The sequence below is a fragment of the Mytilus californianus genome, unplaced genomic scaffold (assembly GCF_021869535.1).
Source record: "Mytilus californianus isolate M0D057914Y unplaced genomic scaffold, xbMytCali1.0.p SCAF_11, whole genome shotgun sequence".
NCBI lineage: Eukaryota > Metazoa > Mollusca > Bivalvia > Mytilida > Mytilidae > Mytilus > Mytilus californianus.
The window spans coordinates 69,766,790-69,793,920 of NW_026262593.1; the positions used below are offsets into that span (position 1 = coordinate 69,766,790).

Here is a 27,131-nt window from a genome sequence, read left to right on the forward strand (position 1 = left end):
AGACAGAAAGAGGCCTTGTATTTTTCCAAAAGACAGGCAGACAAATATTATGATGGGCAAACAGATAGAGAAGACGTCTTGTAATTTGCCAAAAGACAGACAGACCAATATAATGATGGATTAACAGACAAAGAGAGTACAAAGTAATTCCTTTGCTGTAGGGAGGAGATCCAAACATTAAAACTAAAAATGAACCTCATCCATGCAGAAAGTATCAGTAGCAATAAAATAAAACAATGGCTAATTAAATGGCCAATATCATTAAGTAATGTTCACACCTTGCAGTTGTACATTAAACATTATTTTATTACTTATTTAATATCTTAATATCTCATGTCGTATCAATATGTACCAAATTATTGCTAATAACACAATTTCTCCATTATATAGGTAGGACTCTAAAGTGTGGATGGTCACGCTAAAGTGCGATGGTCTACGCTAAAGTGCGATGGTGTCAGACGCTAAAGTGTGATGGTTGTTTTTTTTTAGTGCGATCAGATGACACGCTAAAGTGCTATCAGATGACATGCTAAAGTGCGATGTTATATGACACGCTAAAGTGCAATGGTGTAACAGGAATGGGGTTCAGGCAATGGTTTTTGTTTTTTGCTGTGTTCATACAAGTTTTTCGTCTATTGTATTATTTATAAATCATGCAGTGGTCTTTCTCTTTTGAATTGTTTTACACTAGTCATTTCGTGGTCCTATATAGCTTGCTATGCGACGTAAGCCAAGGCTCCACGTTGAAGGTAATAATGTTATTAGGTGCATACATCAACGACATTTGGTCTATGGTGGATAGTTGTTTCGTTGACAAAATACACCACATATATTTTTTTTTTTGCTTTGTATATAGATCAGTTCGTTATTTTTTTCGTTTGAATTGTTTTACACTGGTCGTTTTGATACCATTTGGTCGTTATATAAAACTATCTGCGGGGTTAGCCATACGGTAACCTATAGTTAATAACCTTGGATAGAAACTTGTCTCATTGGCAATCATAGAACATCTAGAAATTGACAAAGAGGATCAATTAAAAAATGACAAAAGAGATGATTTTATCTTCCAAATCAGTGTGAACCTCTGGTCGTAATATATATATATATATATATATGTTACTGTCTTGTTGACGAGTAATCATCTCTTTCACAGATATGACGAACCATATTGTAAAAAATTGTTTTATAAAATAATTCAAATAGAAAGTTAAAAAGTAGCTTTTATTTCATGCAAGTAAATGATATGGGATTAAAAACATAGGAGTTTCTAAATTAAATTTGGACGAATTTTAAAAATACTTTTGACACTTGGTGTAATTTGCCGTTTCGCTCTCTTTTACGGTATACACTTTCCCCTTACTATCGTCAGTTTCTATGTTTATGAGAAGTCCCTTTTCCAATATCTTGACAGAAAAACGTTTGTCCCCGCCGACACAACGGGATCAAAGGTTTGCATTTCTGTTACTGTGGATGATTTTTTGGGAAATAACTCCTCCGCATACAAACTCTTCTAGCACTGATCAAAAATGTTCCGGATTGGGATCATTTGTTTCTCTTTTCTTGTCAAGTAAAAATCCTTCATCTGCACAAAGAGGGACGAAAGATACCAGAGGGACAGTCAAACTCATAGATCGAAAACAAACTGACAACGCCATGGCCAAAAATAAAAAGACAAACAGACAAATAATAGTACAGATGACACAACATAGAAAACTAAAGACTAAGCAACACGAACCCCACCAAAAACTGGGGGTGATCTCAGGTGCTCCGGAAGGGTGAGCAGATCCTGCTCCACATGTGGCACCCGTCGTATCAGATGAGCAATCAGATTAGCAATCATTTACAATGCATACATCGGAAATACCATAAAAAATAAAAATTGGAAAAGGTTAATAGGAGCAAAATGTCCCCTTTATTTTACCCCTTTAATAACTTATTAGTATTAAATGCATTAGAACAGTTGTAATTTATAACTTAATAATCAGTGTTGGGAAATTGTCCCTAAGCCTAAATAAGAAGTTGAAAATTATATTTCATTATATTTCACTGTATTTCAACAAACAGATATCTCACTTCTCAATCAGCTTTTAAATGATTCTAATTGATTAATCAAGCCAAACTTCATATTAGGGACACTGTATTCATCGCACTTTAGAGTCCTACATATATACATGTGAGAAAATATGGTATCCCCGTAATCACAAACATTCTAGTTTACCGGCATGTCCATTTTTGTTTGTACAAATGGCTTGTAGCGTCATATTGCTATTTAACGTTGCGAACAAATGCACTTTCGCGGAAAAACGCACTTTAGCGTATCGTGGCATCAGACATTAGCATGTTTCATTAAATAGCACAGACCATCGTACTTTAGCGTATCAAACCATCGCATTTTAGCGTGGGCCATCGCACTTTAACGTGACCATCGCGTTTTAGCGTCCCCAACGCACTTTAGAGTCCTACATATATACATGTGAGAAAATATGGTATCCCCGTAATCCCTAACTATTAGCCACAGGGAACAGATCTCATACTTTTCAATCAATGTGGACTAAATTGAGGAAATATTGCATACCCCTTTTTTGCATCACTCTATACCCCCAATTAACCCCCCAACAAACAGATATCTCACTTCTCAATCAATGTGTACTAAACTACTACTAATAACATTACTGCTCCATATCATAAAGAAAATTCATTTCATTTCCTTGTGGAATCTAACAATATCTAAGCCACAAATCGATTATCATTCCAGTAACATGTCTTGTTTAAATTAACTCAATCCGATGTATGCATTGTCAATGAGAAATTTTTCGACTTCTTATTTAGGCTTAGGGACAATTTCCCAACACTGATTATTAAGTTATAAATTACAACTGTTCCAATGCATTTAATACTAATAAGTTATTAAAGGGGTAAAATAAAGGGGACATTTCGCTCCTATTAACCTTTTCCAATTGTTTATTTTTTACGGCTGTGAAATTTTTACTTTCTTTCTACTTTTAAATATCTTTTTATAAGACAAAGAATTTTAGTTTATGTTACTTAGCATTGCACATATATATGGTATGATTGCCAATGAGACAACAATCCACCAGAGTTCAAATGAAGATGATAATGCTGTATAGTCGGCTATAAAAGGTCCAGACGTGAAAATTGTGAAACAATTCAAATGAAAAAACTAAGGGCCTAATTTATAACATTACAATTTAGAAACAAAATATGACAGACATGAACCAACGACAACCACTGAATTAAAGACTCCTGAATTGCTTATATAAAAATATGGGGATGTGGATAATGATTGCCATTGAGACAACTATCCACCCAAGTTCAAATAAAGTAGATGTTAGCAATCATAGGCAACATTATGGCCTTCAACAATGAGAAAAACCCATACCATATAGTCAGCTATAAAAGGCCCTGACATGAAAAATATGAAACAATTCAATTGAGAAAACAAATGGCCTAATTTATAACAAAACAATTTACGAAAAACAAGTATTACAGACATGAACCAATGGCAACCATGGTTATATTCTATTTGATTGCATTTTGCTGAAGAAAGTAATGATGTACATACAATAAAAAATTGTGGTATGATTCCTAATAAGACAACTATCTACTCGAGACTAAATGATGTGGATTTAAGCAACTATATTTCACTGTAAGGCCTTAAACAATGAACAAAACCCATACAGCATAATCAGCTTTTAAATGATTCTGATTGTTTAAGCAAGCCAAACTTCATATTAGGGACACTGTTTCTTACTTCTAACTGTTTTTGAATTTCAAGAGTTTTGTTCCCCTACACACATCACTTTTTCTTTCCCTTTTTATTGTTCCCTGGATTAATCCTGTTCTAGCCATTTCTATTCATTTATTGACCATAAACATTCTATTTGTGAGATCAATTAAGGCATGCATGTTGTAAGAGAATATGATTAATAAGAATTAGTGCCAGTTTTACTGAACAGTACAGCAGTGTTCATCCTGTCCCATTCTTTGCAATAATCATGATAATACAAAATAAATCTTGACACTTGTCTATAATTGAAGGCTATATATGATAATGGTTTTCAATAAATGATTGCTCATCTGATACAATGTGTTCATGAGGAACAATGTGAAACTGGTTAAATATAATAATAAGATTTGTTAATTGATTGCCAATGACTCTCCACCAAGAGACTAAATCAATCAGACAACTCTCCATCAAGAGAACAAATGACATAGAAGTTACTCCCCCATCATTTGTGCCTGCACCAAGTTAAGCTATATGGACTGTGCTTTGTTGTTAGTCTTTGTTTGGGTCTATTTTGATGTCCAGCATTCCTGTTGTCAAATTTTAAGACTTAACTGTTAAAAGTATAACCAAAGCAATATGTGTCTTTATTCTAGTGTTTTATCATACATGTGTGGGTGTCTAACTGCCTGACATGTGTCCTCATCCTAAGCTTTATATCGTTATACATACATGTATCATACATGTGTGGGGGGTCTAAAAACCTGACATGTGTCCTCATCCTAAGCTTTATATCGTTATACATATCATACATGTGTGGGTGTCTAACAACCTGACATGTGTCCTCATCCTAGTGTTTTATCCTAAGCTTTATATTGTTGTACATATCGTACATGTGCGGGTGTCTTACAACCTGACATATGTCTTCATTCTAGTGTTTTATCCTAAGCTTTATATTTTTGCAAATATTATACATGTGTGGGTGTCTAACAACCTGACATGTGTTCTCATTATAAAGTTTTATCCTAAGCTTTATATTGTTGCACATATCATACATGTATGGGTTTCAAACAACCTGAAATGTGTCCTCATCCTAGTGTTTTATCCTAAGCTTTATAGTGTTGCACATATCATAAATGTGCAGGTGTCTAACAACCTGACATATGTCACCATTCTAGTGTCTTATATTAAGCTTTATATCGTTGCACATATCATACATGTGCAGGTGTCTAACAACCTGACATATGTCCTCATCCTAGTGTTTTATCCTTAAATGTTTATCTTTGCACATATGATACATGTGTGGGGGTCTAACAACCTGACACATGAAATATCATTCATAATTTATATCATTACACATATCAGTTTTAACATAAATGTTGCTGTCTGCTTGGTTATTTAGGTGTAACTTAAAACAGCTGTATTGTTTATTATTATTAATGATGACTTGATGAGGCTCTAATGGGAACCGTGTGGATCTAGTGTATAGTATGGCAGTATAAACAAAAATTATCTTTTTTATACTTTACCAAATTCTAGTTTACTGTACATTCAGAAATTATTGTTGCAAAGAATGTGACTGGGTGAGTATCACAAAAATAAGAACTCGCATTCTGAAATCTGATACATATATCCTTATGTCATATCAAAACCTATCCATTGTGCTATTGACAAAACTATAATTAAAGTATAAGTCAAAAGATATCATATTGTATCCATAAATGTTAAGCATGTTAAGTTTATACAAGGCAAAAGCACAGTGTTATATGACCAGAAGAAAACTGTAAAATCAATGCTGTATTCTAATAAACGACTAAATTTTCTAAGTCATATCCCTTATTAATCAAAGTTTTCAAAATTTGAAATGAATCAAATTTTTTGTTCAGTACTTGTAAACCAGTAAATATTTTGTGCAATAAATTATGAAGCGTCTATACAATATGTCAAGTTCTATATCACTTGTGGATAAATTGATCAGTAACAATAAACGATCTGTGTTTAACATCAAATTCACAAGATGACAAAAAACATGATTTGACAAAAGACAACCACTGATGAGGTTCCAGACTTGAAGACAGGCACATGATCATGCACTTTTTGCAGTGGGGTTAATCAGGGTTTTATTTTAGGTCTGAATCAACCCCTGTTCAATCATGATCAATGGAATAAACTTGGAGGGGGGGGAGCATTTCAATACTTAATTGATAGGGAGTGCTGCTGGGATTCTGTTACCCCACCGTTTTCATATAATTTGGATTTGAAAAATGTATACCTTTTCATACATTGCGTAGGTAAAAATGAAAAATGTTACCTTTTCCCATGTTGGTTGAAAAAGAATCACATTCCGGCATATTCAAGAAATTATCACCTTTGCTCGGAGCTCAGATCTGAATAATACCTAAAATTCCTTATGTAAGTAAACATTACATAAGGAATTTTAGGTATTATTCAGATCTGAATAATACCTAAAATTCCTTATGTAATGTTTACTTACAGCAAGACTTGCAGCTGTGAAAAAAATACAGGGCTTTCATGCATGTAACAAATAATTGGACCTTTATTGACCTTATCATATATTTCTGATAGTTTTTCGCACCTTTTTATATATTTACAAGCTGGAAAATGTGATTTATTCCAGTGGCATGTCCTATCACCTTGTATATAGGAAGTGCCCCCCCCCCCCCCCCCCCCCTTCTCCCCCACCTGAGGGAAAAACAATAGGCAATTTAAATGAACATTGGATTCATTTATTATCGTGGGTAACTTTTTTCCCAGGCTATTTGATTTTCTGGTTTTGCAAAAGTTTGTATAGAAGCCAATAGAATTTTTATACTTCGTTAAACATTCAAAATCATGATTTCCCAATATCCATGAAATCAATAAAATAGGTACACAACAAAATATAATGAATACACAGTAACACAGTTGTCTCATTGGCAATCATAACACATCTCCTTATTTTTATATGTGATAAAGTTAGTACAGGAGGGCACTTAAACCTCTATGATAATGATATATAATAAATAACAACAAACACAATTAGAAACAAAATATGAGAGGGGGTAGGAGGGGTCTCATCCTAAATTCACTTAGAAAATAAATGCCAAATCCTGAATTCCTGTGAAAATAATGTGACCGTTCTAATTCAATCTTGAAATGACTCGGCTCAATCCTAACGTCACGAAAAAGGTCTTTCCGCCCCTCAAACATTAATACTGCATCAAAGAATGTTCACAGTTACTGAAGGCATATGTTTACAGTAATTAACCCACTGATTCCTACACTCTAATACCTATTTATAGTTAGTTATTTAGCTATGATATTTTATCTTTTATTTTGCTGTTAAATATTACAATAATTTTACAATCAGCAATCAAAGAAATAAAAAACAGGGTAAACAATATGGACAGTCTATATTTTGACAATGGTTATCAATTTGAGGAATATGAAGATTTTGTTGTCCCTGATGTTGAAGTTTGACTCCTTCTTCCAGAAATTAATGTTTTCTTTTTCTTTTTCAAGATCGGGAAAATCCCATTGATATCAAGAGAATTGACATCTGTATTAAGATTTTTGTTTTTATGGCAATTTTTAGAAATCTTTATTGAATTGTTGCATAGAGTAAGGACAATATTGATCTTAACAGATGGTATCACGTATAGACACTAAAATGATCTTTTGTGAGATAGAAATAAGAAGATGTGGTACGAGTGCCAATGAGACAGCTCTCCATCCAAGTCACAATGTGTAAAAAGTAAACAATTATAGGTCAAGAGAGACCATATAATGACCTCTGATTTTATTTGTGTTGCAGATTTGCTGTCACTTCATAACATAATGCATTCCCATTTTTTAAATTCTTTTAATTGAACTCTTTATTTTTTGCTTTATCTTTATCCTGTTTATTTCATTAAAGTATAACACTGGATCAAATCATATATTTGTACATCAATGATCAAATGAATATATTAAAATACTCTTTCATGTATTTAGTTATAGTTTAAAGAACTTATCTCAAGCAAACTAAAATAGCAATGTGTGTTTGTTTTTACATTTGTGTATGTCTCGTACTTTTTTTTTCTCACTTATACTGGAAAATTTTTATGTGGCTTTTATGCAGTACATATTCAACTTAGAACGTGGTGAGTCAAAAAATCGCTCTTGCTGGTGTTGAGTTCATCACTGTAAAAAATAAGGTGATTTTTGTTGATTTTGAGTGAAAATGACTTTGATTAAATATGCTATCATATAATACATATGCATCTACATACAGTCACTTGTAATCACAAGTATACACTGTAAATATCAAGACCAAAGATTATTTTCCTACAGGCGAATCTTTTTTTTTCAACATAAAATATAGTTAAAACTGAATAAAAAGTTCTGATATGCAGTTCTGTAGCAGTACATGTACATTAATGATAACACACTTTAACACTATTGGTCCCATTACAGCACTGAATTTACAGTATTTATTGCTTAAAACTGCAGATAATCAAATTTTTATAAATTCATTTTGAAATAAGTATTTAAAGAATCAAATACAGAAAGAGTTGTGCCAAAGTTAAATTTATATGCAACTACAATTAATAACATTCGGGTAAATATTGGCATTTTAGCAGTCAATTTTTGGAGTAGACAAAGTTTCAGGACGATGTTCTTTACCAACTATATTATTTACATACCATTTTTATTCTTTCCATATGAAATACCTTTGAACAAAGAATTAGGCTTTTATATTCAAAATTTTGGGGCAGATGAAAATGAAAAATCAGCTAAAATGTATGTACCAAGACACTGAACGATCTTGTTTGGTGCTCGAACAGTCATGAATTTATTAGTGATGAATCTAATAAACAATTTCCTTTCCACATCCTTTCATAAATACTTGTACACTATCTTCTTTGCATTACTAACCTCAATATTCTCAATTAACACACAGGTTATATACTTCAGTGTCTATTTCACAAATAATGAAATCAATTCCTGCGTCTATTTCACTGATATTAACATCCATCCATAAAATAGCATGTTATATACTGTTGTCAATATCAATCATACACTTCACTAAGTCCTTATAATGCTTCCTTCCTATTACAAGTCAGACTTGCAAACAAATATCAACAAATACACAAGATGTACAAAATATTGGTAAAATTTTAAGAATCTTAACAACAATAAATGCTAATTTTATGTAATCCTTTGTAAATTTCCCAAGTATACTGATATCAAAGTGTGGTTTTCACCTGGCCTTCTTACAACAGATGTAATCTTAAACATATTATTTATCAATTTATTTCATGCTCAGAAGGCAAGGGGGTCCACATGGGGATACAGATCATATAAATTTGCAAAAACAAGAATTTGTAAGCCTTGTCCTGCTTGAGATGCATTTCTACAATCATGATATTCCGAAATATTTTCAATGGTTTGATAACTGTGAAAATTGTGACAGAATAGGTATGACAAAAAATACTCACACTTTAAAATTGATTATATATATATATTCTTCGCAGCATTTACTTAAATCAGAATAATTAATCTCAGTTTTGTTCTTTCTCCAAAAAATCACAATATTAAATGCAGGCAAAAATTCTGAATTTACAGTATCTGCAAGCAATTCTTTACAATTTTAACAACTGTTTATGAAGTTAAAATTACTACAAAGATCTGTTTTCAGCTGGCATCATCATGATAAAAAGGAATGTATTGCTCCTTTCCACATTAACATGATTAACTCAGCTTTAAAATGACAAATGTAAAACAATTCCAATAAAATGCTCCGCTGGGGCGCAGCTTGATACGACCGCAGAGGTCGAACCCTGAACAGTTGGGGCAAGTATGGACACAACATTTAAGCTTGATACAGCACTGAATTTGGATTGTAATTAAATATTTGACACAGCATAGGTTTCTGACACAGAATGAAAGTGGTCTAAGAACTTAAAATTTTTTAATTTACCTATTCAAACCATATCATTATTATTTGCTTTTATATATAAATCAGAAATAACCAATTTAAAATGGAAAATTTTAAAGAAAAAAAAAGGAAAAAAAAATCCCCCCCCTAATTTTTTGAAGCCCCTTATGATTCATCACCCCCAAATTCAATCCCAGCTTTCCCTTTGTGGTATGGTACCTTGCAGTACAATTTCAGAGAGATCCATACACTTGAACACAAGTTACATGTGGAAACTAGAAAAATGCTTGTTTTTGGCCCCTTTTTGGCCCCAAATTCCTAAACGTTTAGGGCAATTACCCCCAAACTCAAACCCAGCTTTCCCTTTGTGATATGGAACCTAGCAGTACAATTTCATAAAGATCCATACACTTACACACAAGTTATTGTCCTAAAACTAGAAAAATGCTTGTTTTTTTGCCCTTTTATGGCCCCTAATTACTAAAATTTTGAGGGAATTACCCCCAAAATCAATCCCAGCCTTCCCTTTGTGGTATGGTACCTTGCAGTACAATTTCAGAGATTTCCATACACCTGAACACAAGTTATTGTCTGGAAACTAGAAAAATGCTTATTTTTGGCCCCTTTTTGGCCCCTTATTCCTAAACTTTTTGGGCAATTACCCCCAAACTCAATTCCAGCTTTTGTAGTACAATTTCATAAAGATCCATACACTTACACACAAGTTATTGTCATGAAACTAGAAAAATGCATGTTTTTTGCCCCTTTTTGGACCCTAATTCCTAAAATTATTACCCCTAAAATCAATCCCAGCATTCCCTTTGTGATATGGAACCTTGTTATACAATGTCAGAGAGATCCATACACTTACACACAAGTTATTGTCATGAAACTAGAAAAATGCATGTTTTTTGCCCCTTTTTGGACCCTAATTCCTAAAATTATTACCCCTAAAATCAATCCCAGCATTCCCTTTGTGATATGGAACCTTGCTATACAATGTCAGAGAGATCCATACACTTACACACAAGTTATTGTCATGAAACTAGAAAAATGCTTGTTTTTTGCCCCTTTTTGGCCCCTAATTCCTAAAATTTGGAGGCAATTAACCCCAAAATCAATCCCATGTTCCCTTTGTGATATGGAACCTTGTGGTACAATGTCAGAGAGATCCATACACTTACCCACAAGTTACGTCTGGAAGTTACAAAAATGCTTATTTTTGGCCCCTTTTTGGCCCCTAATTCCTTAACTGTTGGTACCATAACCCCCAAAAATCAATCCCCACCTTCCTTTTGTGGTATTGAACCTTATGGTAAAATTTCATTGAGATCCATTCACTTAAACTAAAGTTAGAGTGCGAAAACTAATGTGTCTTCGGACGACGACGTCGACGCCGTCAAATTTTTTGCGGTCGTATAACAAGAAAACTATGGCCTGATTTATGTGCAAACCAAAATAAAAGAAGAATGTGTCTGAGGACATGAAAACAAAAATTGGACAGACAGACGGTCAAGGGTAACACTTAATGCCCCTGTCGCCTACGGGTGGACATAAAAACGAATAACAAATACACCAACAAAAGACAACCATGTATATTGTGTATCAGATACATCCTAGGGACTACTTTAACTGTGACTACCATGAAATGGATGTTGTCACATTCTGTGGGACTACTTACTTTAACTGTGACTACCATGAAATGAATGTTGTCACATTCTGTGGGACTACTTACTTTAACTGTGACTACCATGAAATGGATGTTTTCACATTCTGTGGGACTACTTACTTTAAGTGTGACTACCATGAAATGGATGTTTTCACATTTTGTGGGACTACTTACTTTAAGTGTGACTACCATGAAATGGATGTTGTCACATTCTGTGGGACTACTTACTTTAAGTGTGACTACCATGAAATGGATGTTGTCACATTCTGTGGGACTACTTACTTTAACTGTGACTACCATGAAATGGATGTTGTCACATTCTGTGGGACTACTTACTTTAACTGTGACTACCATGAAATGAATGTTGTCACATTCTGTGGGACTACTTACTTTAACTGTGACTACCATGAAATGGATGTTTTCACATTCTGTGGGACTACTTACTTTAAGTGTGACTACCATGAAGTGGATGTTGTCACATTCTGTGGGACTACTTACTTTAACTGTGACTACCATGAAATGGATGTTGTCACATTCTGTGGGACTACTTACTTTAAGTGTGACTACCATGAAATGGATGTTGTCACATTCTGTGGGACTACTTACTTTAACTGTGACTACCATGAAATGGATGTTGTCACATTCTGTGGGACTACTTACTTTAACTGTGACTACCATGAAATGGATGTTGTCACATTCTGTGGGACTACTTACTTTAAGTGTGACTACCATGAAATGGATGTTGTCACATTCTGTGGGACTACTAGCCATGTACTTACTTTCACTGTGTCTGTCATGGACCAGATGTTGGTACACATTATGTGGAACCTCTGAAGATCTGAAGTACCATTTGACAGTGGCTACTAATGTGTCTTTCTTGGTCTAAAACAATAAATATACTTTTATGAACATACACAGATTATGTAAATAAGGCATCTGTAGAAGTCCTATCTTAATCACATCCATTTAAAATAGTTGAGATTCATTGAAAGTTTTACTTTTTTCTGCTTTACATTTGTTATAAAGTAAAACCCAAAATGTTGTTGCACATTCTCACAATTTTTTTTACACAGGTTTATTTTTCTTAAAACCATACAACATAGCATAATAATGAACAGATATATCATGTTATGGAGGGGTATTTGCGAAAAATACCAGTCAAGGGACTGTAAAATTTCCCGAGTAGCTAGGCGAGGGAAATTCGGTCCCAAGACTGGTATTTTTCGCAAATACCCCTCCATAACATGATATATCTGTTTTATTACACCGAATAGATTTGGATTGAAACTAATTCATTAACATGATTATGCATAATTTTGAGGATAAGAGGATATTATCATAGAACTGCAGGAATTATACATGTACTAATACCCGTTAGCTCGCTTTTTAATGTAACGTCATATCAGAAAAATTTTGGTGGGAAAATGCTTGAGAGGGTAAAAAAGGAATATCCAAAATGGCAAATACCATGGTATTTGAGGTAAATTCACCGGCGGTGGTGAAAAACAGGCAAATTCGTTTGAAATGAGGAAAAAATATTAGAATATGCGAAAAATACACTGGCTATCAACCAATCAAAATCTGGCTTTCTTATATAAGGTGTAATTACTTTAAAAACAACCTCTGATATGCTTTTATTCAGTATTTTTTACTTATACCTGTGGTTTGTTTTCATCTTTAATTCTGAAATTATAGTGGTAAGTGATTTTTTTTATCTACACTGATTCTTCACTATTTTGTATTCCACTGTGGAAGATTGTGCCATTAGGTATTTCAGAAAAAGATATTTGAATTTCTATGTGACTGCAAATTTATATTAAAAATGTTGTAAAAATTTAAATCATCTTTCAGAAAAGAAATGCTTCAATAATAAATTTTTAAAATCAGTATATAAAACATATCCAAAATTTCTATGTTCAAAGGTGCATAACTCAGGGACATGTCAACTTCATATCTCAAATCTTCCCGTTTAATTCAAAGGTGCATAACTCAGGGACATGTCAACTTCATATCTCAAATTTTCCCATTTAATTCAAAGGTGCATAACTCAGGGACATGTCAACTTCATATCTCAAATCTTCCCATTTAATTCAAAGGTGCATAACTCACAGACATGTCAACTTCATATCTCAAATCTTCCCATTTAATTCAAAGGTGCATAACTCAGGGACATGTCAACTTCATATCTCAAATCTTCCCATTTAATTCAAAGGTGCATAACTCAGGGACATGTCATCTTCATATCTCAAATCTTCCCATTTAATTCAAAGGTGCATAACTCAGGGACATGTCAACTTCATATCTCAAATCTTCCCGTTTAATTCAAAGGGGCATAAATCTGGAATATCTGTCAACGGACCATTAGGTTCTACTAATATATAACACAGTTCTAAAATTGGACTAAGGACTCAAAAGGTACTTCACAAAGATGGACAGACAGACAGACAATGATTCCTATATACATCTAAAAAATTTTATAAATGAAAATATCAACCATTTCTTTTTTAAATTTTGGTCAAGAATCAAATAAGTAACACAACAAACCATCTTTATCTTATTCCAATCTTGTTCATGTTGTTTAGAGAGGACAATTTCTGGTTGGTCATTTTATAAAGAAACTTGTTTTTGTAGCTTATCTGTTGATCTTTCAATGCATTTTTATGGTTGTACCGTATTGTTGAGTTGCTGTCCAATAAAATTTCACCACACATCTCCTTTTATTTAATTTTTTCAGAGCATTTTGTAGTTACTTTATACAAAGAATAACATCATCAGCGTTGTATTGATTGGGTTTTTATTTGTATTGGTAAATCACACTCAGCTCTACAAGTCCTAACTAATGGATCATTTCACAGTGAATTACTATACAGAAGAAAGCTCTCAAACAGCAGAATTGACTTTTTATTGAAGGCTTACGAAATGACTGGGGATTGTATGACAACTTATCAACCATTATCTCATGTAAATATCCCATTCTGGTCAATGATGAGAGAGACGTTTTACCAGGGAAATGAATGTTTGAGACAACAATCAATCAAATGAAGACAATCAGAGTATTAACTACTGATATTTTTCAAGAAAAGGGGAAATTATTCATAAATAGCCAAAGGTGTCCTAGAGATTCCTTAGGCTCCCAGTGGGTATTTAGCAAAGTCCTTGTCTTAAATATCTTTCACATTTTTTTTTTTTTCATTTTTGAAAGGTTTACTGCTCTATGATGTAATAAAAGAAGATTGTGCCCATGGGACACTGATACCCCTTCTTGTAAAAATGCAAGAGTCAATGTATTAATTCAAACATATTCACCATGTTCACGTTTTGTTTTCTTTGAACTAAATGTTGAAACAACAAATTAAGAAATTCTTCAATTTATAAAGGGACATAACTAAAGAACAATGAAAGAGATGCCACCAAAATTTGATCTGTGTTTTATGATAATTAGCATTGTGTTTAAGTTTTTTTAACATTTGGTTGAGGCAAGCTAAAGTTAGATAACTGAAATCAATTTCGGGAAGTATGGACAGATGTACAGATGGACAAGGGTAAACCATCATACTCCCTTTGTCTAGCTGGGGAATAACAAAATCGCAAAAATGTTTTCATTGTGTGTTTTCTAACAAGTTGGCCAGAACAAGACTACAAAGAAACAAAATTCAAACTTGATCTTTATTTTGTGGTAATAAGCATTGTGTATATGTTTCATAAAATTTGGTTGAGGCAAACTTAAGTTAGAGAACAGAAACTAAAAATTTTGCAATTTTTCCATTTATGAAGGGGCATAACACTAGAACGGTTAGAGTGACGCTACCTAAATTCAATCTTGATCTGTATTTTGTGGTAATAAGCATTGTGTATAAGTTTCATAACATTTGGTTGAAGCAAACTTAAGTTAGAGAACGGAAACTAAATATTTTGCAATTTTTTCCATTTATAAAGGGGCATAACTCTAGAACGGTTAAAGTGGCGCCACCAAAATTCAAACTTGATCTGTGTTTTGTGGTAATAAGCATTATGTATAAGTCTCATTGCATTTGGTTGAGGCAAACTTTAGTTAGAGAACGAAAACTAAAAATTTTGGAATTTTTCCATTTATAAAGAGGTTAAAGTGACGCCACCAAAATTCAAATCTGTGTTTTGTGGTAATTAGCATTGTGTATAAGTTTCATAACATTTGGTTAATGCAAACTCAAGTTAGAGAATAGAAACCAATTTTGGGACGTACGGACGTACGTACAGATGGACAAGGGTAAAACTGAATGCCCCCTCCACTGCGGCGGGGGCATAATTACAGTCCCTTATATTTAAAACAACATAAAATTTTGTTGCTATACTATTAATTTAGTTAAGTTTTAGGAATAATATAAGTGACAATAAATTGAATTGTCTGCTTTATAAATAACTGAAATAGATTAACAACTTAAGAAAAAATTGTCAGTTCTCTCTTTGATGCATTGTATGTTGGAAAAGACCCTATCAAGATATTTGGAAAGCATCCACTTGATGTATTCTATTTGAAAAGAAGAGTACACAAGCTGAAATGTCTCACCTGCTTTACTTATCATGATTAAGTTAATGTTGTGAAAGTGTGAAATGACTGTAATACGAAGGTTTTACTATAGTATAAGTTTCAAATGGAATCAATATTATCAATGATCAATTGATATGAGGTCACGGTCAGATAAAACATGCAAGACAGTTGTGTACACCTTACAATGCAATCATACCATACAACAAATATATTTAACCTATTGCTTATGGTATCTGAGAAACCTGACAGCCAGATATGTACACCATACAAATCATTTAATACGTCAAATATAGTTGACCTATTGCTTACAGTATCTGAGATACAGAATTGACCAAGTAAGTTAACCTTGATCCCTGGGCAATAAAAAGAGGTTGAGGTCAGGTAAACCGTGTCTGGCAGACATGTAGACCACATAAAATTTCGCTGAACCATGAAAGTGAGGTCAAGGACAATGGACCAACGGAAACTTCGTAACATAAAGCATCTGTATACAAGGTATGAAGCATTCAGGTCTTCTACCTTCTGAATTATAAGTTTTAAACAGATTGTAATCCCTATGCCTTGCAGAAATAGAGACAGGTGTTTTTGTTTGATGTTTTTCTGCTTTGCATCGATCTGATGAGTTTAGCCTTTTTCAACTGATTTTTATAGGTCGTTCTTCTGTTGTGCTGTTACACCACCGTCCCAGATCAGGGGAGGGTTTAGCGCTCACAAACATGTTTAACTCCACCATCCCAAGTCAGGAGCCTGTAGTTCAGTGGTTGATGTCTGTTATATTTGTTTTTCGTTATACATGACTTATATGTTTTTTTTATAAATAAGGCCGTAAGTTTTCTCAATTGAATTGCAGAATGACTGTACTTGAGATCTAAAACATTAAAAATACCCAAACAGCAAAGGATGTCATTAGAAGTCAGTTAAAGAATTGATCACTAGCTGGTGGCAAGGAATTACTTATACTTGACCTTATCCTGCTTCTGTCAGGAACTGCTACTTTTGACAAAGAAAAAAAATGATTTACATACTAATCATTAGGATTTTATGTCAATAGGTTCATCTCATTCAAGCAAAGAATTAATATTAAAGAGAAAGCTCTCAAAAAGCCAAACTGTATGTTTATCAAAGGCTAATGATAGTTTATCTGCAATTATAGCATATAATAATCTGTTGTATATAATATATCATGTATATATAGTATTTTTTTTCCCCAATTTAAAGAATAAAATATAATAAAATGCTCCGCTGGGCGCAGCTTAATACGACCGCAGAGGTCAAACCCTGAACAGTTGGGGCAAGTATGGACACAACATTCAAGTTTGATACAGCTCTGAATTTGGATTGTGAGTAAATATTTGACACAGCATAGGTTTCTGACACAGAATGAATGTGGTCTAAGAACTTAAAATTTATTAATTTACCTATTATGGTCCAATATCCAAAATCTAAATACATGGTTAGATTCAGCATATCAAAGAACCCCATATATTCAATTTTTGATGAAATCAAACAAAGTTTAATTTAGGACCCTTTTGACCTCAATGTGGACCAATTTGATAACAGGGCCCAAAAATCAAAATACAAGGTTAGATTCAGCATATCAAAGAACCCCATGTATTCATTTTTTGTTGAAATCAAACAAAGTTTAATTTTGGACCCCAACTTGGACTAACTTGAAAACTGGGCCCATAATCAAAAATCTTAACACATGTTTAGATTCAGCATATCAAAGAACCCCAACAATTCAATTTTTGTTAAAATCAAACTAATTTTAATTTTGGACCCTTTGGACCTTAATGTAGACCAATTTAAAAACTGGACCCGAAATTAAAAATCTAAATACACGGTCAGATTCGGTATTACAAATAAATAAATGTGGTCAAAGATTTTACAAATCTAATGCACCATACTGTGCAATTAAAGATTGCTTCTTGAAATTTTTCAATATATTGGAAATTTGAAAAAAAAATAATATTTGAAGAATAATTCTTTTTAATTTCTGAAATCTGAAATGAGAAAAAATTGACCCTCCACAATTTCTTTTTACCCCCCCCCCCCCTTTTTCCCCAAAAAATTCTTTCCCTCAAGATATGGTCATAATCTCAATTCAAATTTCCAATGGAGTTTGCAACCATAATTACCCATTTAAATTAACCATAGTGCTAACTTATCTATTTTATAATAGAATTTAAAATATGGTGTCAAAGCTTTCATATGGATTTTTTGTTAAAAAAAAGATGCAACATTTGCAGAAATTTTTACTGGTCTTCCTTTATAAATGTGCATTTCTTTAAACATATTTTAAAAGCAGTGTAAGGGAAGTAATCAAAACGTTGTATTTGGATTACCTCCCTTACACTGTTTTAAATTGTCTTAATTGTTCATTAACCATTACTTTATACATAATTTAAAAGCAGTGTAAATTAAATATTTGACACAGCATAGGTTTCTGACACAGAATGAATGTGGTCTAAGAACTTTAAAAAATTTTAAGTTACCTATTCAAACCATATCATTATTATTTGCTTTTATATATAAATCAGAAATTACCAATTTAAAAAGGAAAATTTAAAAAAAAAAAAAATCCCTCCCCCAAAATTTTTGAACCCCCTTATGATTCATCACCCCCAAACTCAATCCCAGCCTTCCCTTTGTGGTATGGTACCTTGCAGTACAATTTCAGAGAGATCCATACACTTGAATACAAGTTATTGTCTGGAAACTAGAAAAATGCTTGTTTTTAGGCCCCTTTTTGGCCCCAAATTCCGAAACGTTTAGGGCAATTACCCCGAAACTAAAAAACCCAGGCTAAACTCCTAAAGTTTGCCTTTGAATTTCCTTCTCTATAATCCCATACTTTGTGATATGGAAGCTTGTAGTACAATTTCATAAAGATCCATACACTTACACACAAGTTATTGTCCTGAAACTAGAAAAATGCTTGTTTTCTGCCCCTTTTTGGCCCCTAATTCTTAAAACTTTGAGGCAATTACCCCCAAAATCAATCCCAGCCTTCCCTTTGTGGAATGGTACCTTGCAGTACAATTTCAGAGAGATCCATACACTTGAACACAAGTTTTTGTCTGGAAACTAGAAAAATGCTTATTTTTGGCCCTTTTTGGTCCCTTATTCCTAAACGTTTTGGGCAATTACCCCCAAACTCAATTCCAGCTTTCCCTTTGTGATATGGAACCTTGTAGTACAATTTCAGAAAGATCCATACACTAACACACAAGTTATTATCATGAAACTAGAAAATGCTTGTTTTTTGCCCCCTTTTTCCTAAACGTTTTGGGCAATTACCCCCAAACTCAATTCCAGCTTTTCCTTTGTGATATGGAACCTTGTAGTACAATTTCAGAAAGATCCATACACATACACACAAGTTATTATCATGAAACTAGAAAAATGCTTGTTTTTTGCCCCTTTTTTGGCCCCTTATTCCTAAAATTTTGCAGCAATTACCCCCAAAATCAATCCAAGCATTCCCTTTGTGATATGGAACCTTGTGGTATAATGTCAGAGAGATCCATACACTAACACACAAGTTATGTCTGGAAGTTACAAAAATGCTTATTTTTGGCCCCTTATTCCTTAACTGTTGGTACCATAACCCCCAAAATCAATCCCAACCTTCTTTTTGTGGTATTAAACCTTATGGTAAAATTTCATAGAGATCCATTCACTTAAACTAAAGTTAGAGTGGGAAAACCAATGTGTCTTCCGATTACGACACCAATGTCATACCAATATACGACCACAAAATTTTTTTGCGGTCGTATAAAAAATAACAGTTTGATTTATTTTCAATAAAACATTAATAACAAGGATGTGTCCATAGTACACAGATGCCCCACTCACACTATCTATTTCTATGTTCAGTGGACCGTGAAATTGGGGTCAAAACTCTAATTTGGCATAAAAATTAGAAAGATCATATCATAGGGAACATGTGTACTAAGTTTCAAGTTGACTGGACTTCAACTTCATCAAAAACTACCTTGACCAAAACTTTAACCTAAAGCGGGACAGACAGACGTACGGACGAACAGATCAGAAAACATAATGCCCCTTCTTCTATCGTAGGTGGGGCATAAAAATTGGAAAGGGCTATTGGTCTTCAGGTATTAAATTCCAAGATCCTTAAACAGGGAAAAGGTCTAGGACCTTCAGCCCAAGTATGCATGTATAGTGAGGGCCCCTAGAACTAACAGGGATCTTTTTTTAATTAAGAAGTTTGATTAAAGTATTAAAGACATGTTCAATGAAAATGTAGTTATGGAAAGAATTATATTACCATACAAGTCCACTACACATGACCCCATTTATTATTACACAAATATCATTCAAGTTTCAATACAAACCAGCCAGTTTTAGAGTTTAACTATTCTCTATACTCACCAATCTAAATTCTTTAATACCACAGACATAAAACGGTTGGTCAATATTTGAATTCTCAAGATAAACACAATCTGCAAATAAAGTATAAAATTAGTCTGATTCAAGCACTAATTGGTCATAGGGTAGACCAATTCTTAACTGACACAAAACTCTTTAAAAAGCAATACATCTACAGGCTTAAAACAAGTTATTGATTTACTTAACAGGTATCAGTTATGATGATTTTGACACTATTTATATTATTTCTGGTCATGCATTTTTATAAAAATTTGTTGAAAGACAAGAATTTTCAGTCTTACAATAATTGGATATAAAACATAGAAAGTAGAGAAGGTGGATACTTGGTAGATATTTCTATTCTATAAGAATAATCACAAGTAGTTGATATTTGGTAGATATTTCTATTCTATAAGAATAATCACAAGTAGTTGAAGGCATTGTTGTGTTAAGACCTAAGCATACCCCACCTCATAATTAAAACATCTTAAATCATGGATTAGGTGTCTGACAAATTTGAAAAACGCTTACATGTTGCAACTCATCACTGTCAAGTTGATTATAAAATATGAAAGTCATGCAACATATTTGTTAGCTGAAAGTACAGATATGACCCTTATCCAAATACATTTTTTTTGGTACTATGGGAAGTGAAAAGTTTTGAAATAAGCACTAAAGGCTGTAAAACTGGAAATCTACATTGTACAAACGTAATTACCTCCTTTGCGATATTTAATGCCATCTTCTGTAGTGTACGAGACAATCTTTTCTCCAAGTTTTGTAATGACTCCTGAACACCGCCATCTTGACCCTTTCTTTTGCTTCTTTACTGGGATTGTTATAGCACCATCTGGTGTCGTGATGTCTTCTGTTGTCTGTGAGCTCTCTGGTGATCGATAACCTACACCATTATTTATTAACATGTCTGTTTCATTTCTATCCATCTATTTAAATTTAAAAAAAATTATATTTATACAAAATTTGTAAAGAGTAAACCAAACTACTAATTGGTCTCTATTGCTGGCTGGGAAAAAAAGCAGGGTCCAGCTTAAAAATGTTGGGGCCTTTTCGTTAAAATTATAAACAATAAAGGTTTTGCTTATTTTGAAGACGTAAAGTTTAAGTGATATATAGATATTACATCTACATCATTTTAAAGAATTACCCAAGGATAAAATATATTTCTGGCTGTTCACAAATGTGCTTTTACCAACTCTCATGTGCCTAGGCAAATATATTATTCAGTGTTTAGAAATAAGATCCAGGTGGAAACATAATATATGGATATTCGACTCATTGGAAATCATACCATATCTTCTTATTTCTATGACATAACAAAATGCATATAGTGTTACCCTTTATTTCATGTACACATGTCTTCTGGTTGAACCTTGATATTTCAGTACACCCATGGTGATTCAGTTAAATATCTCTCTTGCTAGTGTTTACTGAATCACTGTGTAAAATGAGCTTGATAGATATAATAAGTATTGGGCAGTATTTATATAACCTATTTCTGGGGATATTGCCATGTATTAGCCATCTTTGGGGGTACTGGCCAGCAGTGGGGATATTGCCCAGTATTAGCCATGTTTTGGGGTACTGGCCAGCCGTGGGGATATTGCCCAGTATTAGCCATGTTTTGGGGTACTGGCCAGCCGTGGGGATATTGCCCAGTATTAGCCATGTTTGGGGATACTGGCCAGCCGTGGATATATTGCCCAGTATTAGCCATGTTTGGGGGGTACTGGCCAGCCATGGGGATATTGCCCAGTATTAGCCATGTTTTTGGGTACTGGCCAGCCATGGGGATATTGCCCAGTATTAGCCATGTTTGGGGGGTACTGGCCAGCCGTGGGGATATTGCCCAGTATTAGCCATGTTTGGGGGGTACTGGCCAGCCATGGGGATATTGCACAGTATTAGCCATGTTTTTGGGTACTGGCCAGCCATGGGGATATTGCCCAGTATTAGCCATGTTTGGGGGGTACTGGCCAGCCGTGGATATATTGCCCAGTATTAGCCATGTTTGGGGGGTACTGGCCAGCCGTGGGGATATTGCCCAGTATTAGCCATGTTTTTGGGTACTGGCCAGCCATGGGGATATTGCCCAGTATTAGCCATGTTTGGGGGGTACTGGCCAGCTGTGGGGATATTGCCCAGTATTAACCATGTTTGGGGGTACTGGCCAGCCATGGGGATATTGCCCTGTATTACCCATGTTTTGGGGTAATGGCCAGCCGTGGGGATATTGCCCAGTATTAGCCATGTTTGGGGGGTACTGGCCAGCCATGGGGATATTGCCCAGTATTACCCATGTTTGGGGGTACTGGCCAGTCATGGGGATATTGCCCAGTATTACCCATGTTTGGGGGTACTGGCCAGTCATGGGGATATTGCCCAGTATTAGCCATGTTTGGGGGTACTGGCCAGCCTTTGGGATTTCCTGCTCTGGTGATAATTTGCCAACCCTGTCATTTGTCACAAAATGTTTTTGTTTTTATAGGTTTATTGGTAGATTCTGCTTTTTTCAATACATGTTTGTTCACTGCTTTCATGTCTTGGACAAGTATTGTCTCTTTTTCAAATAAATGGGGAATGTGTCCATGGGATGATGCCCCCCCCCCTTGCACATAACATTATAAAGGGACATAACTCAGGAACTGTAAAAGTAACGCTACCCAAATGTGAACTTGATCTGAGTTTTGTGGTAATAAGCATTGTTTATAAGTTTCATAACATTTGGTAGAGGCAAACTAAAGTTAGAGAACGGAAATGAAAAATTCAGCAATTTTTCCATTTGTAAAGGGGCATAACTCTAGAATGGTAAAAGTGATGCCACCAAAATTCCAACTTGATCTGTGTTTTGTGGTAATAAGCCTTGTGTATAAGTTTCATAACATTTAGTTGAGGCAAACGTAGGTTAGAGAGCGGAAACAAAAAATTCACCATTTTTTCTATTTGTAAAGGGGCATAACTCTACAATGGTAAAAGTGACACAACCAAAATTCAAACTTGATCTGTGTTTTGTGGTAATAAGCATTGTGTATTAGTTTCATAACATTTGGTTGAAGCAAACTAAAGTTAAGAGAATGGAAACCAATTTTGGGACGTATGTACTTACGTACAGACGCACAAGGGTAAAACTTAATGCCCCTCCGCTATGGCGGGGGCATAAAAAATGTTCTGCCAAGTCACTTAGGACCACCAACATGACCAAGTCACATCAAGTTTACTCTGTGACATCATAAAAAACTTTTGAATTTGCACAATTCTATTTATACAAAACAATTTGTAACAACATAAAATTGATTATTTCAAACATGTTTTACCCTATGTAGTTGAAATAATATACAGAACCAAGCTTTGTAAAGGTTTTTTTTTTCCTGTTCATGTGTTTACGACTTTTCGTACTTGAAGTTCATTTTTCATTGTGTTTCATGCAAATACAAAAATGACTTAATATAGATGAAAAAGCAACATATAGTAGGGCATGTTATTTTGATAGTTATGGTGAGCGAAGGAAGTATGCAGAACTTTAAATATATTTCAAATTTCAGACGGGGCGAGTTTGCAGGTTTTTATAAAAAGGAACATCTTTTTGGGCAAATTGGGGTTAGTATGGGAGAAAGACTAATTCTGTAAAATGTATAATACTTTTCTCATATTATAGGTTGGTGCAGTGTGCAATCGCTGTTATTTTATTGGTGTTGTGAATTATTTTCAGTGGGGGTGAGGCTGTGCAATTGAAATATATATATAAACTCTACATTGATATAAATGTATTATCTGTTTTAAGGTGTTTTAGTATGATTGAACGACTTTCTATAAATGGGGCTATGTGGATTGGTGGAGTGGAGGGAGATTGAATTAATTTTTTTCAACAGTGCAAATTTATTTTTAAAGTGTGGCGGGTGTGTGGGTAGTAGGCTTACAAATGTAGCTATAGGTGCAAGTTGTGGAACGTGACACACATATGGAAAAAAGAAAATATAATTGCTTTTGTCTAGATTTACAGTTTTATTTTCACTTTCAGGTTGTGATTCAACTTTAAGACTTTCAATTTTGGATGAAAATTGCGTTTTACGTAAAAAATTTGTTGTCATGTATTATGTAAGTTTACATCATAACAATATTGTGAGTATTTATGACAATTAAACATTTATTTAGTTTACACAGAGGCTTGTATTTGGGCATAATTTATAATTTTGTATTTATCTCTGCCGGCGTTTGTTTATCATGTTTATATCACATTTATAAACATTGTGATGACATTTCTTGATATACATTTTGTGATTACCTTAAAGAAATACGTATTTCTGCATATTTTCAAATGAATCGTTCAACAATAATAAACAGAAACAAGTGCTTAAATGCTTTCTTTCAACCTAAACAAAGACGTATTTTGTCCTTTCCGCCATGAGTTTCAGCTTCCTGTGGGGCCACAAATTTCTGATGTAAGGGAGGTAATCAGCATAGGTTTCTAACAGAGTTCTCTCCCATGCAACAATTTCTTTTAGAACCACTTTGTTATGCATTCACTCTAAAATGATAACTCTACATGTGGAAAAAAGTCATTCAATTGTTCAATACAGTTTTCAATATATGTCTACTGTTTAATTTTGTAATAAATAAAATAAAAATTTTCTTTTTCACTTTTACAACCAAAAAAATTGATTTTTTTAAAAAATAATTTTCATCAAGAAGCTCGGTAAGATATGCTGTAACTTTAACAGTTTTAGCCTGGCATCCCGGCCCGATCTAGCTGCGCGTGACAAGATTAGCCAGGACCCCAGGCTATAACAGTTTTAACTGTATTCAATCATATCTTCGTTTAAAAATTTTCCTAGGTTTCCAAGAATTCTGCAGTTCAATCTGGGCTTTATCGCCTTCAAAGTTGGCGCTCCCGAGGCAGTATTGTGAATTCAAAACTAGTTTTAAAAACTAAACGTCAACCGCGAATAATTTGTTTAATATGACAGGGTCGAATGGTCTGCGGTAGTTCGCCTTCTGTATCACTAGCCTGTCAACACTGAGGTTGTACGTGAGTTCGAACCCCGCACGTGGCAGCACGGTGCGTTCGTCCGGACTCCAATCTCAGTAATTGACTAGACGTTTCAGTGCTCTTGTTGAAGGTGGTGGTTCTCTCCTGCTCCACCATCAATACAAAAAACGACCGCCACAATACAGTAAATAGTGCTGAAAATGGTGTTCACATTTATCAATTAATAAAACTTTGATATGGCGAAGTCCAAAATTATAAGACGGTAATCACGAAAACGGTAAATACTCTGATGATTAATCATTGTAGACACACACGGACATCGGAGATGAAATGAGTTTAAATATCATTTTTGGTTTGTTGATTTATTTTTGAAAATAGCAAAAAAACAGATGAAAATAGGCCCCATCAGTAGCTTGTATATATTGTGTAGAAGATTGGGTAGTGCGTGATAGACATACTTGGTGACCAGCGATAGTTATGATTTATCCATTAATTCCATTTATCATGCATGTAAATTCATCATAATTGCATTTTTTTACCTGATTACTGTAATGACAACTACTGCACTGTTCGTCAGGAGGACATACAATTGGGTTATTTAATCAACATATGCATAGTTAGATCTAGAAATATTATGAAAATCAAAATCCTGATAATGTGCACACTTTGACATGGGTACAAAATTGCAGCTTGGCCGTTTAAAAGTTCTAGCTTGAAAACTGCATGAGTAGTTGTAATAGTATGGTATCCAATCCAAGCGTTGTGATGACATGAGTAGTTGTAATAGTATGCTATCCAATCCAAGCGTTGTGATGACATGAGTAGTTTTAATAGTATGCTATCCTATCCAAGCGTTGTGATGACATGAGTAGTTTTAACAGTATGCTATCCAATTCAAGCGTTGTGATGACATGAGTAGTTTTAACAGTATGCTATCCAATCCAAGCGTTGTGATGACATGAGTAGTTGTAATAGTATGCTATCCAATCCAAGCGTTGTGATGACATGAGTAGTTTTAATAGTATGCTATCCAATCCAAGCGTTGTGATGACATGAGTAGTTTTAACAGTATGCTATCCAATCCAAGCGTTGTGATGACATGAGTAGTTTTAATAGTATGCTATCCAATCCAAGCGTTGTGATGACATGAGTAGTTGTAATAGTATGGTATCCAATCCAAGCGTTGTGATGACATGAGTAGTTGTAATAGTATGCTATCCAATCCAAGCGTTGTGATGACATGAGTAGTTGTAATAGTAGTTTTAATAGTATGCTATCCAATCCAAGCGTTGTGATGACATGAGTAGTTATAATAGTATGCTATCCAATCCAAGCGTTGTGATGACATGAGTAGTTGTAATAGTATGCTATCCAATCCAAGCGTTGTGATGACATGAGTAGTTGTAACAGTATGCTATCCAATCCAAGCGTTGTGATGACATGAGTAGTTTTAATAGTATGCTATCCAATCCAAGCGTTGTGATGACATGAGTAGTTGTAATAGTATGCTATCCAATCCAAGCGTTGTGATGACATGAGTAGTTGTAATAGTATGGTATCCAATCCAAGCGTTGTGATGACATGAGTAGTTGTAATAGTATGGTATCCAATCCAAGCGTTGTGATGACATGAGTAGTTGTAACAGTATGCTATCCAATCCAAGCGTTGTGATGACATGAGTAGTTGTAATAGTATGCTATCCAATCCAAGCGTTGTGATGACATGAGTAGTTGTAACAGTATGCTATCCAATCCAAGCGTTGTGATGACATGAGTAGTTGTAATAGTATGCTATCCAATCCAAGCGTTGTGATGACATGAGTAGTTGTAATAGTATGCTATCCAATCCAAGCGTTGTGATGACATGAGT

General features: G+C 34.2%; 1 protein-coding gene across 3 annotated transcripts in view; it reads right to left on the bottom strand.

Moving 5' to 3' along the window:
- Positions 1-24,702, bottom strand: part of LOC127720601 (arginine-glutamic acid dipeptide repeats protein-like) — a 121,990-nt gene extending 97,288 nt beyond the window's left edge. For all 3 annotated transcript variants that reach the window (XM_052227269.1, XM_052227271.1, XM_052227268.1), the window contains exons 1-4: positions 24,558-24,702; positions 20,976-21,201; positions 20,261-20,331; positions 12,114-12,216 (exon numbers count right to left, since the gene is read on the bottom strand). In XM_052227269.1, the coding sequence (XP_052083229.1) occupies positions 12,114-12,216; positions 20,261-20,331; positions 20,976-21,201 (400 nt within the window). In that variant the 5' untranslated portion in view covers positions 24,558-24,702. The remainder of the gene's footprint in view (positions 1-12,113; positions 12,217-20,260; positions 20,332-20,975; positions 21,202-24,557) is intronic.
- Positions 24,703-27,131: the final 2,429 nt, after the last annotated feature.